General features: G+C 24.5%; 1 protein-coding gene across 6 annotated transcripts in view; it reads right to left on the bottom strand.

Moving 5' to 3' along the window:
• LOC126900123 (synaptosomal-associated protein 25) overlaps positions 1 to 12,030 on the bottom strand; it is a 16,537-nt gene extending 4,507 nt beyond the window's left edge. Inside the window, exons 1-7 of one of the 6 annotated variants that reach the window (XM_050675618.1) lie at positions 11,893 to 12,030; positions 11,575 to 11,740; positions 7,449 to 7,618; positions 6,679 to 6,720; positions 2,091 to 2,139; positions 1,261 to 1,378; positions 1,052 to 1,180 (exon numbers count right to left, since the gene is read on the bottom strand). In XM_050675618.1, coding sequence (XP_050531575.1) covers positions 1,052 to 1,180; positions 1,261 to 1,378; positions 2,091 to 2,139; positions 6,679 to 6,720; positions 7,449 to 7,568 — 458 coding nt within the window. In that variant the 5' untranslated portion in view covers positions 7,569 to 7,618; positions 11,575 to 11,740; positions 11,893 to 12,030. Of the gene's footprint in view, positions 1 to 1,051; positions 1,181 to 1,260; positions 1,379 to 2,090; positions 2,140 to 4,076; positions 4,126 to 5,474; positions 5,524 to 6,678; positions 6,721 to 7,448; positions 7,619 to 7,728; positions 8,154 to 11,574; positions 11,741 to 11,892 lie in introns of those variants that run through there. The other 5 variants (XM_050675619.1, XM_050675617.1, XM_050675622.1 and 2 more) reach the window with 5 other exon arrangements.
• Positions 12,031 to 14,101: the final 2,071 nt, after the last annotated feature.

Raw genomic sequence — 14,101 nt, forward strand, 5'->3', positions numbered from 1 at the left:
ATGCGTTTTCCAAAAAATAAAATGAAAATAAATAATTAAAAATCAACAAAATCAGTTATAACGTATTTTAAGACTTTTACATGTTTTTTTACTGTATATAGTGTTTTTTTGGGCTATTTATTAAGAAAACAACATTGAAGTTATTATTTTTTAATTTCTTGTAAAATTTCCTTTACTTGAGTTTTACTTTTATTATTCTAAGTTAAGAGAAAAAAAAGTTATGAGACATAGATCAGTTATTTCTATTAAATTTGACTCTTCGACTCAACTTAATAGGCCCGGGGGCACGGGTTAACCTTAACGGATCGGTCCCAAATTTTGCACAGCTCATTTTTTTGACCATTAAAAAAAAATTAAGGGGTAGCGTAAAAAAAAAAAAGACATTCGATTTTTGAGGGCCACCCTAGTGGGTATATAATGTAGGTTTATCAGTCCGTACTAGTATATGTATAGTTTGCTTGCATTCCAATTATTAAGTATGTTCATTTTTAAAAACCAACCTAAAATCAGCATGCCTAGAAATTATAAATAGGGGGATAATATCAAAATATGCTACTCCTATGATCTTTTTTTGAGCTATAAGATTTTTTTAAGTGTAATTACTGGGTAAGTAGTTGGGTTCCTTGTCTTAATAAATACTATCTTAGATTTCATATTTAAGTAAATAAAAAAAATAAATTATTGTATATATTTTTATATATAGATTATGCATATATATAGTATAAAACATGTAAAAATATTAAAAATATGTTATAACTAATTTTCTTTATTTTTACTTATTTATTTTCATTTTATTCTTCTAAAAACGCTTATGTATTAAAAAAAAAAAAACTCTAAAAGTTATATTATTTATGCCAAGTACTATACTTATACTAGATTTATTACATGTTTTATACTATATGTAGTATTTTGTGAGCTATTCATTAAGAAAACAATATTGAAGTTATTATTTTTTAATTTTTTTTAAAATTTCCTTTATGTAGGTTTACTTTTATAATTCTAAGTTATGCAAAGAAAAGGTTTTATTAGCATAAAACACTAAAATTTATACTTAGCAATATAGCCTCCTTGAGCACCCATGCCATTTCGTTCATCCATAACACGTTGAGGTTGATTATTTACTACTTTACCATCATCATTGCCTCGCCACGTTCCTTCATCTTCCTTAAATGAAGCAGACCTAAAAATATAAAAATACATATTATTTTTAACAAATTTTATTTGAGTAAAATAAAAATTAAAACTAAAATTATGACACACTTGTTGCATGGTAATACACATATTCCACAACATTTTTCCATCCCTGTTAAATTCTTTTCCGCTTCTTTCATGTCTGCATTAATTTGATCCATACCTTCTTCAATTCTATCCAATTGTTCTGTATATCAAAGTCAAAAAATTGACAGCAAAAATGTCAAACAAAAAGTTTAAAAAATTAGCTATATAAAACTTTAAATACTAAGGCATGTGTAATGAATTGTTTTTCTATATATGTTTTAACATTTTTTCAAAATAATTAATTTTGATGCTTACGGTGGCAAGTATTAATACGAAAATTTATAATTATTTATTAAATTTTAATTAGAAAATTGAATTTAGTAATTTAATAGTAAACAATTTGTATTTTGAATAATTATTTTTATAAAAAAAAATTTGTTCATGTTATACATTAATAAAATACTAAATACTTTTCTACTACTGAAATAATAAACTATTTATTTTTATTTGCTATTATTAAAATAAATTATAGTATACAGAATGAAGTTTACTTCATTATGTAAATAAATTTATATTTTGAATAGTGTTCTGTATGAAGCGTGAAAATTAATCTTTAAGATGCGACAGTAAAAATAATAAAACAAAATTTATATAACTAATCAATTTTAAAAAAATCAAAGAAATAGAACAGAATTTCAAAAAACAAAAATAAAGTTATGCATGTATATATTTTTTTAAAAAGGTAACTACCACCGCCGCCATTGTAAAAAAATCCTGACTGAATATATTTACAATCAAAATTATGAATCGCATAATATATATTTTGTTTTATGTTTGCTTGTTTTTTTTTTATTTTATTATTTTCATCTTACCCCCTTGTTCATCCAACATCACAAGAGATTTCATTCCAACTTCGTGACTCTATACAAAAAAATTTTAAATAACAACAGCGGTTAATTCATCATCTTGGCTCTGCTTTCCATAAGTTAATAAAATAAAAAGCTTTATTTGCTCTTTTTTTCTTAATCAATTTTAAGCTATTAATTTACAAGTTACTAATAAATATTTACTTATCTATCACTATTTAAAAATACATTAATAAAATATATGTGCATAATGGTTTAAATTTGACTGTTCATAAAATAAGATTGTGTTGAACAAACAGAATATAGGGTTAAGTCTTTCTTTCATTGTTTCTTTGTACTTCCATACACCCATATCATTTTATAATAATAATAATAGTTTATAGATTAGTCTAAGAGTCTGTTTATGTTCAATGATTATTTACGGACTGAAATAACATGTGTGTAGTTCCAAAAGAGTAACTTTAATAAATATCTCTACCTAATTATTAATCAATGAGAAAAAAAAACTTTTGCTAATTCAGCATAATAAAATTTAAGATGAACCTCAGGATTTTCACCACCCTAAATTCAGCTTGTTTAAAGTCTTTACTTTTTCAACTGTAAGTCTTCCAACTTACTAGAAACTCTTACAGTAATTGCAAAATATTTTTTATAAATTAGAAATAAAAAAAAGGTAATTATTTTATTAATCTGGAAATTATTCGAATTATTCATTAAAAGAAATTTTTTTAAAAAAGGTACTTAATAAAAATATTGCAAATAGAAAATAGAATAATAGGACTTGTGTATTCAAACAAATAAATTCATAGAATTTTATAATTTATTGTTTATATAGAACCCTAATAGAAATAAATTCTTTTAAGCCTACTCACATAAGAATTCTTAAGAAAATTAAATAAAAAGCTTTACAAATATTTTAAAAACTATTAATGGATAGTATTAAAAGAGATAAATATATTTTACAGTAACACACACATTTATTATCACTACTATTGTTAAAAATTACTTGCTAATAAAATAATTTTTAATCAAAACAATTTTTTACATTGAGGATTTAATATACAATTGAATGAAAATTTACAAACAACTATTCATGTGTTATACTTACTAAGTTAATTTAGTATGTATTAATTATAAAAAAAAAGCACCCTTTAATATACTAATTATTAATAGTATTACAAACACGCGTGATATCATTCCAAAATTGCAAGTTAAACATTTTAATAATATCAATACTTAACCAAATACATAGGCGAATCCAACCTAATGAATTTTAAGTAATACTAAAAATTAACCTATTCTTTTCGAAATTGGTGAAACAATAGCATAAAAAATGAATATTTTAGTCATAGAAATTATAAATTATTATAATACAGTTGCAAAAAAAAAAGTTGCATAAATAAAATATCTAATGAAAATTTATGACAAATTATTAAATATAGATAAAATATTTAGGTTTATAATTCATGAATTTCGTCAATTTACATTATTATTCTAATGATAAATATTTATTAACTCTTTTTTTTATTGTATATTTCTTTACAACACTAAGAATATATTTAATTATCATACTTGTCAATAGAAGTAAAAATATATTTTCTTATTTATATGATTAGTATAAACACTCAATAGTTAAAAAATCTAAATCTGTATATAGTGAAATAGCATGGGAATTTTTTAATTTTTATGAACATTAATAAAACATTACTATGGCTAAATTTGTTTTTTAACATATTTAAAAAATTTAAATCCACCCCATTGAGTTAAGACCTTCTACTTAAAAAAAGATCAACACAAACTTCATATAATTATAAAAGTTGAAAGGATTCGCCTATAAGACAATAATAAGAACAATTAAATATTGATCACATTATTGTTTCAAAACATAGCATAAATACAGGCGGCGGCAGGAACAGAGAAGTTTCAATATGTTTCTTTAATATGGTTGCTTATTAATTTTTTGTTTAAGATTTTTTATAATTTAAATCTTACCGCCTTGATAGTGCAAATTTTCTATAGTTTTTGTGCCAGCATCTATACTCTACAAATAAAATAAAAATCATGAAAAAAAAAAAAATAAATAAGACATAACAAAAAAAAAAAAATCAAATAAATAAAAATATAATAAAACATAAAATAAATTTTACTGTAATATAACAAAAGAAAAAAATATAAAAATTAATTACTTGATGGATAATAATTTAAATTTATAACACCAACTTTATATAAAAATACAAATATTTCTCTTTTTTGTAATTAAAAATCTCGGATTAATAACATCATCTGAATATATTAAACCTTTATTATTTCACCAGGTATATATACATGGTAGTATACTAATAGTAATGCTACTAAATCATAGGCCAAACTAAAATAAAACTTTTGAACTTAATTTAATAATTTCATCCCACATTAAATTTTTTTTTATATAAAAGGGGTTTTGGCCCCGATCCCTTTAACACTTATAATTATACAATAAATAATGAATTTTAAATGTTTATAAAAAGATTAACATGTTATAATTTCAGTCTATAATAATTGTTAATTTTTTTAAGAGATAAACACTAATTTTATATAATTATTTTTTTTATATAACAACATTTAAAAAACATTGTTTTCAAATGATTATTTTTTGAAATGTATATATTAGCATCTACAAATTTATGTAACGTAATGTTAGTGTTAGTTTTTATTAATACCAGCTAGAAATAATTTAATATAAAATTCTGCCACCACCCGATTTTAGGTGAAAAAAATAGATTAATGAAATAAGCATGCAACATTCATTAAATGCAACTTTTCTTTACGAGTGTTTCACATTTGCAACAAATTTGTTTTTTTATATATATATATACTTTTATGTGATTTACATTATAGATGAGTAATTTTGTTTGGAAATTTATAATGAAAAATTATCATTTTATTTTGTAATAACTACTATAGTATAATATAAACAAAATATTGATATTTCATTGTGAATTTTGTATGGTAATTAGAAAAAAATGTGTTTATGTAGATTAAAGTTGTCGATGTATTTAATACACAAAATTAACCACTACCGCTAATGTGTCTTCTTTTTTAATAAAAATTAAACTTTTCTTTTTTCTAACTATAACAGCTCAAACTATTAATTAAATTAGTAATAAAGTATTAAATAGCTACTGATTAAATGTATTTTTTTTTCATTCTAAGAAATTTATTTTACTTTTTTAAACTGTTAATTAAATAAATATGCATACATAAAAAGTTTAATTATTAAAAATTAAATAAATTCTGTAATGATTTTTTAAATTATAAGTAACAAAATAATAATTGTTACATCAGCAATGTGGTTTAACTTTGTGGTGTTGAAGCGGCAGTGGTTTCAATAACTCATCAACAACAACTCACCTCCCTGGTCGTCAAGCGCAACTAATGTTCTGATTCCAGCTTCCTTGCTCTAATTTTGTCAATATTCAATAGTAGAAGAGTGGTGTCAGTAGAAGAGTGGTGATGGTTGTGGTGGTGGTGGTGATGGTGTGGTGTGCGTGTGACAAAAAAAAAACCAATAATAACAACAACATTATCTTTACACAATGATAAAATGTAATAGCAGTTGTGTAAAAATTTTCTCAATTCTTTTATTATTGTAGTAAGACGTGTCATAATTATTGCCATAATGCTTAATAGCATTTCAACGTGTGTAAATATAACATTTAAAAAATACAAGTATATATTTTTTTTTGCTTTGTAGTATAAAAGGTAGAAAATTTCAAAATTATCTGCTGTTATCTTTATTTTGTTTTATTACATGTCTTAAACAATTATACACCACTAAGTAAGATTGTTCATATAACTGAACAAAAAATGTGACTTTTTAATTAAGAAAAATGACAAATCATTCAAATCATAATTTTAATTGGGATGTCTTAATTATTTTATTTTAAAAATATATAAAGTAAAGATAATTAGTACTGTCACATAAACACATATATATTGAACGATAATATTTTTCTATAACTCAATAAAATATATGTATCTTAGAGTTAATTATTGAAACTTTATGCAAATTATTAGTCACCTAATTGACCTAAAATTTATTTATAATTTTATTTTATGCTTTTAAGATTTCAGGTAAAGCAAGTAATTATAACGCAAAAAACAAACACATTGACATGCAACAGTAATAGCAACATTAACATTAGTACCATAGCTTTATTATTTTACAAAAATGTTATGTTATATTGACACACACATACACAGACAGTTGAATTGTTGACATATACAATGTAAAGTGTGCCACTGAATATTAATATCTCCAAATAATAATATTAGATTATTATTTTTTTTCGTGCACACTTTTCTCATTATTATTATTATGTACAAAGATAAAAAAAATTATTATACACCTATATTTATAATAATTAATTAGGGGCTTTTTAAAGAAATTATACACCACCATATTTTTAATAATAAATTATAGTAAAATCATGCTGCTAGTTATAAAAACATTATGAAATAATTTGGTTAGTCATTAAATAGGGCAAAATTATTTTAAAAGTTATAAGTTTAGTAAATTGAAGACAAAATTTTGATTATGTAATAAATATCTTACCTCTTCACAGAGAGCCAACATACGCCTGGTACTTTCAAGTGACTACACAGCATCAAGGTAAACAATTTTGAAATATAAACAAAAAATACATTAGAAGTAATTAAACATATATTTTATACTTCATAATAAATTAAATATTATTTTAACTTCCTATACAAAATATTCAATAAGTAAAAGAAAAAGGTTTCCATTAAGCGTAATAAGGGTACCCAAGATATTTCAAATAATCTTTTTATCTAAATTTATTAATAGGGACATCCAATGATTGAAACATGCTATAGGATTTTTAGTGACTAACCTATTAAAATTATTAAGTATAATCAACTGTAAAGAACAAATTGATTTAATTACCGAGGTCACAGAAAGTATGGTGTAGAAGTGAAATTTTTATAAAAATTAAGTTAGGTTATATTAAAAATTATTAGTCTTTTTTAAATAAAATATTACAGAATAGGTGGAAAAAAATTGAAAAATATATTTTTTAATTAATTAAAAATCTAAAAAAGCAATATGCTAATTTTAACAACATTTTAAATATTTTACTTATACCCTTATAATTCTATACATATTATACATAAATAATACAGTTCTTATAATGTAAAATTATTTAATTAAATAGAAAAATGTGAAAAAAGAGAAGAAACATTTTTCTTATTTAAAATTTTTTATGAAACACTAGATATCAAGCTTATAATAAAAAAATACGTTAAAATTTGACGAATTAAAACAGTTAAATAAGTTTTAAATTTATAATTAATACTTAAACTCACATCATCAGTCACTTGACCAGCTTTCAGTTGTAAATCTTGAAGCTCAGTTCTAGGAACAGATGGTTTTGAACCATCACCATCGGGGGACATTGCTGCATTTGATTTATTTGGTGCTGGCATTATGGACAAGTTAAATTAAGGTTCACTTGAATATTTCACAAAATATAATCCTAAAATGATAAGTGTAAAAATATAACTAATATCACGATGTGTATCTTTAATTAAAATAATCACTTAGACAAAAAAAAAAAATTATAAATGGTCAAGATTTTTTTATTACAATTCGATTTTCTACAGCTGTATTAATACAAGCAAAACACGTGCACAAGTGTCAATAATTAGACCATTATACCTTCTAAAGTTACAACTAAAATTTCACTGGTAAATATTTACTTTCACGGGAATGTCATCAGAGAACCGACTGGATTCCCCACCATATCGCGGGTAATTAACAATACTGATAAAAGAATACTTGTCTAATGATTGAAGATAACAGAAATCGCTTACAAAATATATGATTGAAGACAGTTGATTGCTATGACACTCTTTCGATCATGTATTAATCCTGATATACTGTCTCAATAAAACAAAATCGTGTAATTTTTTTTTAATTAAAAATACATTTTTGAAGAAAACAAGTTGTTTAAATTTTTTGAATGAAATTCAAATAGTAACACTTTAAACTTAGAGTAATGTGGAGGTCAACCACATCCACCACTAGAAAATCAGTTTTAGCAGACGATCAATTAATATTTAAATAAATACATTAATAATGTGTAAGCATTCCTTGTTCATTTATTTTGTATTTTTCTCTATGCTCGCTTATATAAAATCGCTTTACGTAAATTCCCCACTAATTCAAAAACATAATTTCTGATCACCCTGCATATACATTTTATACATAGTGTAAAGAACATCTTTAAATCATGATTTGATGGTGGGTGCAAGGTCAAACCACTATACAAGGCTGCAGGACCGGTTGGGTTTAGTTTGGATTCTTGGAATCAAAAACAAGTCCGTAATACGAATCTATATGTTTACATTTAATGTAAATGGCTAACTTCAAAAATTATTATCTATCTCAGCCAACAAATGGAAGATATTTTCAAAAATTAAATCTGAATTCTCCAGTCTAAACAAAAAATTTTCTTTGCGAATTTAACTAAAGTATAATTTAGTGAAAACTAAGCGTTAATTATTAGTAGAGATTAGTTAACTGGTATATTATCAAAATAACTAACCAAGTATTTTTTTGGTTATATATTGAACAAATATTTGAACTGTTGAAAAATAAATAAAAAGCTTAATTTAGTATACTAAGGTTTGACTTAATCTTAAACGTGTAAAAATCACTATAAAGGGTTTCGAAAAGTTTCTATAACCAAGGTATCAACATGTAAAATGAGATAACCAACACCAAAAATAATATTATAAAAGAATGGATTAATAAATAGAATAATTTAGACAAGATTTAAGTATAATTTGTCTATAAATATGAAAAATGCAAGGCAACATTCACAGCAGTAATAAATTGTTGTATTTTATTGTTCAGTATATTAGATGCGGTGGTACATAAGGGAGGCTCACTTCCGTACCATAATTTAATAATATGTTGCTATTATGATATATCTCAATGAATTTTAAACGAACACAATGTAGATTCTATTCGGTTCTTTATTTTCTATGTCAGAACCGGTTCTGCAACATGTTACAACCCCTTTTCGCTTAAATACATAATTAATATGAAATAATAATTAATCCTTCTAAATTTAGAAGATTAAATTTTAAACTTTGGTTATTATTTATACGTAGGTAAAATCAATGAAGTACTATTCTAAAATATATTAAATATTTAAAATAGCCTGGATAAAAAGAAATACATTTGTGCATATCTAATAGTTTTTAATAAGATATCGATATAGTAATACAAAAGGCTTGGGGACACAACTCCCACCATGTTGATACTAATCATAAATACTTTTCATCTTCTCCCATGGCAAATCATTTGACTGTCACTGCTAATATGTATAAAAGACACAAGGACGGATGTATTCAAACAATATGTATTTAAATGGGGATATGAATCTTAAATAATAATAAAGAGTAATTATAATTTTTTAAATTTTACATAAAGTTTTTTCATAACAATTTAATACATAATTTTAATAACATAAATATTATTGTTAGACAAGATGAAAGCTAAAGTATCTTTTTATGTGAAAAAAAATCCAGTACAGTCGGGGCAGAACATAGTGAACAAAAGTATAGTATTGATTAAAATCAATATCATAAGAAACGCATCGATGCAAACCTGTAGATTTTACTATATTTTTAATAGGGATTTTTGAATTATGCCAAATACAACATGAACTTACATTTTAAAAATATTTAAAATAAGTTCTCTAATGTATAAATAAATTACTTAAAAAATTAATTTTACCAAATTTGAAATTGATAATTAATAACTTAGTATAATAATTAAAACAATCATATTATAAAAAAATTAAATAAAGTTCGACTGTTCTAACCTTTGTTAGTTAGTTATAATTTCAGTAATAAAATTAAAACTATAATGTATCATATATGCCTGTACTTTAAACCATTAGTAGCTAGAACACTTTTTTTAGGAAGGGTAATAATCATAATTTGATATTCTTATTTAATTAGACATTAAAAATTGCAAAAATCTTTTCTGAAAATATTTATAATTAACATTTATATCATATTAAATTTTTTTTTTTTTGTAAAAATGTGAGTTAAATGAGGTTCTTAACTCCCATTTCCTGTAATATGTAACATAAACTTTAATTTAATATAAGTTTAAAAAACCCAATATTTCCAGAACATTTGCCAAGTTGCTATTTTAAATTTCTCTCTATGTGGAAGTAAAGAAATACATTTTCAATAAATATATACCAAAAGACAGAGAAATGCCTAAAGATATTTATAAAAATAAATTGTTTTCATTCATCAATTTTTCTAAACGTTTTAAGTAAAAAAATGTTTAAAATACAAAAATTTTAATTTTTGGGGTGATTCTTACCATTTACGGATATTTGTTCAAAACTTAAGAGTAGATTACTAGATATATTTGTATCTAAGTAAAATCGATCTAGTAAAATCTGAAAAAATAGCGATAATCTAACACAAAAAATAAACTAATAAATGCATTATAGTAAAATTAATACTTTCTGAGCTTCGCATCAAAGCTAAAAAATACTATAAAAAGAAAATTATAAATTATCTTTAAGCTAGATCCTTTCGCATCAAAAAATCAAAATTTTTCTCTGCATATCAAAAATTTGAATTTTTTTCCAGTATAACTTTGAACTCTAATTTGGACTAAATTAAGTATAGATGAAAATCTGTCAATATTTTATGATGCTAAATAGCTCGCCAAAAAACTCGCCTCGCTCACGGTTACTTTTCGCATTAATACCTATCAATTACAATAATCGAGAATCAACATTGCTTTATTCTCTTAAATTAATCAAATAGTTCTTTAAAAAGACAGTTACAAGTCTCCTTTTTTTTTTTTTGAGGGGAGAGGTAAAAGCAACGTGGGTGGAGCCCACGTAAAAATACGACAACTATGATTTTTAACTTCATCTTTGGAGTCTAATCCATCGGAAAACCCGGTAAAAGTGAAGTCATTTTTTTATAGAATGATAAGTCAAGCAGACAAAGAGATCAATTATTGTTTTTCCTCCATACGTTAAAGATCTACCCTAATGTACTATACGATGACCTTGACCTATTTTTTAACGGCGGGAAGCCTCACCCGCGCATTTTTTACTTTAACACTGACATTACTATTTTTAAACGACCATTATTAGTTTAATTCAAAATCCGAAATATTTAACCAGTTACAGTTCAATACCATTATTTTTTTCAAAGTAAGAAACGATATAACTTACAAGGACAATTTACAGCTTTCCAAATAAAAAATATACAAATAAGTTACAAGATAGTAAGGTACTAGTATTTTCAAATTATACTGTAAAACTATACTATACTGTATTTTCTTAACGTACTTAATCTCACTCATTCTCCACCATTTCAACTAAAGTTTAAAAATATTACAGACCGCAAATTCATAGAATATGAAAACTATTACATTTCTTACCTGATAAATGTTTCACTTGCGTACTTCGGCAGTCGACGGGATCGCACTATTATTAACTGCACGAACACGCCCGCAAATCACTAAATCAACATGAAATTTCAATAACAAATGGATTTCATCAGTAACAATATTTTTTTGGGCAAACAAGTTAGCCCAGCGAAAACACCTGTTAATAAAGTAATTAAAAGAGTTACTATGAATTTTTGATGCGTAGTAATCTAAGCTTAAAATGTTTTTAATTTTATGAAAATATGAATTGAAAGAGAACAATTTTATACACGAATGTAAGAAAGTAATTATCTCAAATGTCTGTCGTACCTCTCGTCAATTGTCCGAGGACTACTAGTGTGCTCTTAGTACTGAAAATTAGCTCTTATGTCATTAAGTACAGTAGCGTTATGAACGGGTATAAACGAGGTGGTACCGTCAGCGCTTGCGCTGGAACGTGTGCCCGTATAACATCAATATCATTAACATAGGATGACGCGCCGCCGCGTTCGATCGTCACAGTTGGGGGGTAGTAGAGATATTAAGATAGGGAACAAATAGTTCAATCGAACTAATTTGAACTATTCTGAACTGTTTCAGTACCTATAACCTAATCAGTTCAGAATTTAAACAAAAATTACATTAGTTTAGACACGACTAAGAACTTAGATAATATTATTGTCTAACGGGCGTTTTGAAAAATCAAATACTACTACAAATGATAATGCACGTTATTATAATGAATTTTTAGTAGAAGAGTTAAAGATAAAACATTTATTTTGTTGGTTATCGTTTAATCATATACATCTAATACTGATTTACACACAGTAATATCAGAACGTAACTTATGGGTGTATCTTGTCTCCTTAATGTTACTCATTCGACCAAAAACTTTATGCTATCATTGGCCTGACCAATGGGTAGGCAAGACAAACCTTCTAAACAGGGTTTACACCCTGTTTTCAGAGCCAGCTTTAGGCACGTGGAACCCATAAAATGTTTCATTTTAAATGACGATAAAAAAAAAACGCCACAAAGGAGGCTGAGATATAGATCCAAATTATAATAACTGGTCCTGTAGTAAAGTTTAATTCTGTGCACGCCCCTTTTTATTATAATATAAAAAAAAGTCTATAATTATAATATTATTATGATCGGGCAAATCTAATGTTAAAAAGACAATCAGAAGTTTAATATTTTTTATTTTAAATAAAAAATCAAACATTTTACTGGGCCTAACTTAGTAACAATTGTATGGAGGCTCAGGATTATCTACATAATAAATGTTTATAAATAAAATTAGAATGTTATTTAAAATTTAGAATTTGAAAGTAATTTAAAAATATGCATAAATCTTTAATTAGGCTTTAGCGTTATATTTATACCTTAGCCAGCGTGTTATATAGTTTTTAAAAAACTAAACCATAATATTTAAATAAGTGGGCATTAGATTAAAAATTTGAATTGCCGTAAACTCATAGCATTACGACAATCCGTTTTATTGGGATAATTTAAGGTGAAACAATTTTTTGCATATCTGGTATTAATTACATAACTTAGGAATGATAATAGTTTATGTTTTTTACATTCAACACTTAATGTGTTTAATAATTTTTTAGTCGGATAACTTGCATCTTTTTTAAAGGGATCTTGATAATTATGTTTTAACAAATTTGTAGTCAAAAGTTAAATGGTTTTCACCCCATAACTTACTAAAAGTAATTATAGGTTTATTAAAATATAGAGTCCTCATATCATTCATAGATAGTACTTCTTATAATTATTTCATAACATAGATCTTTTTATTCAACTTTTATTAAGAAAGATACAAATTGAACCTTCAATTTAAAATTATAACATATTTCGATCCTAATATATTTAAAATATTTACACATTTATATTGTCTTAATATATTACATTTATTATTATGTATTTTTATATTCTATATAGCGGTATATGTTCTGTTTGAAAGTGAGTGAAGTATAATGGATAAGTTTAAAAATAGGATATTGGAGTTTAATCATCTATCTATAAACTTCAGATCATTTTCAATGTATTTAAATACTACGCCCCTTGTATTACTATTGCAAATTATAATTGTGTCATTTGCATAAAAATATTATGTGACTCTTTAGTTTTAATGATTTTAAATTATTTAACTGTCTGTGAATACATAATAAAATAGGTGATAAAGATATATACTGCTTACATTGTTCCATTAAGAATATATTATGGAACACCTCATGTTATAATAAGTTCATTACTAACGAATCCTTGATTTTCACCATTTGTTTTTTGCCATTGAGATAGGACTTTAAGAGAAATAATGTAAAACTAGTAATTCCCAAACATTCATTTTATTCAAAAGTATTTGAATATTTACTAAATTAAATAGAATTTAAATAAATTAAATTTTTTTTTTTGTCTGTTACCACTTTTTCTCAGCTCTCACCGAACGGATTTCTTTCAACGATACGTCAAAAGATCACAAATCGTATCTAGTCGAAGACATTACCCTTCAAAATTGAAAAAATTTCCC

This window comes from Daktulosphaira vitifoliae, unplaced genomic scaffold (assembly GCF_025091365.1).
Source record: "Daktulosphaira vitifoliae isolate Bord-2020 unplaced genomic scaffold, ASM2509136v1 Scaffold_2, whole genome shotgun sequence".
Taxonomy (NCBI): Eukaryota; Metazoa; Arthropoda; class Insecta; order Hemiptera; family Phylloxeridae; genus Daktulosphaira; species Daktulosphaira vitifoliae.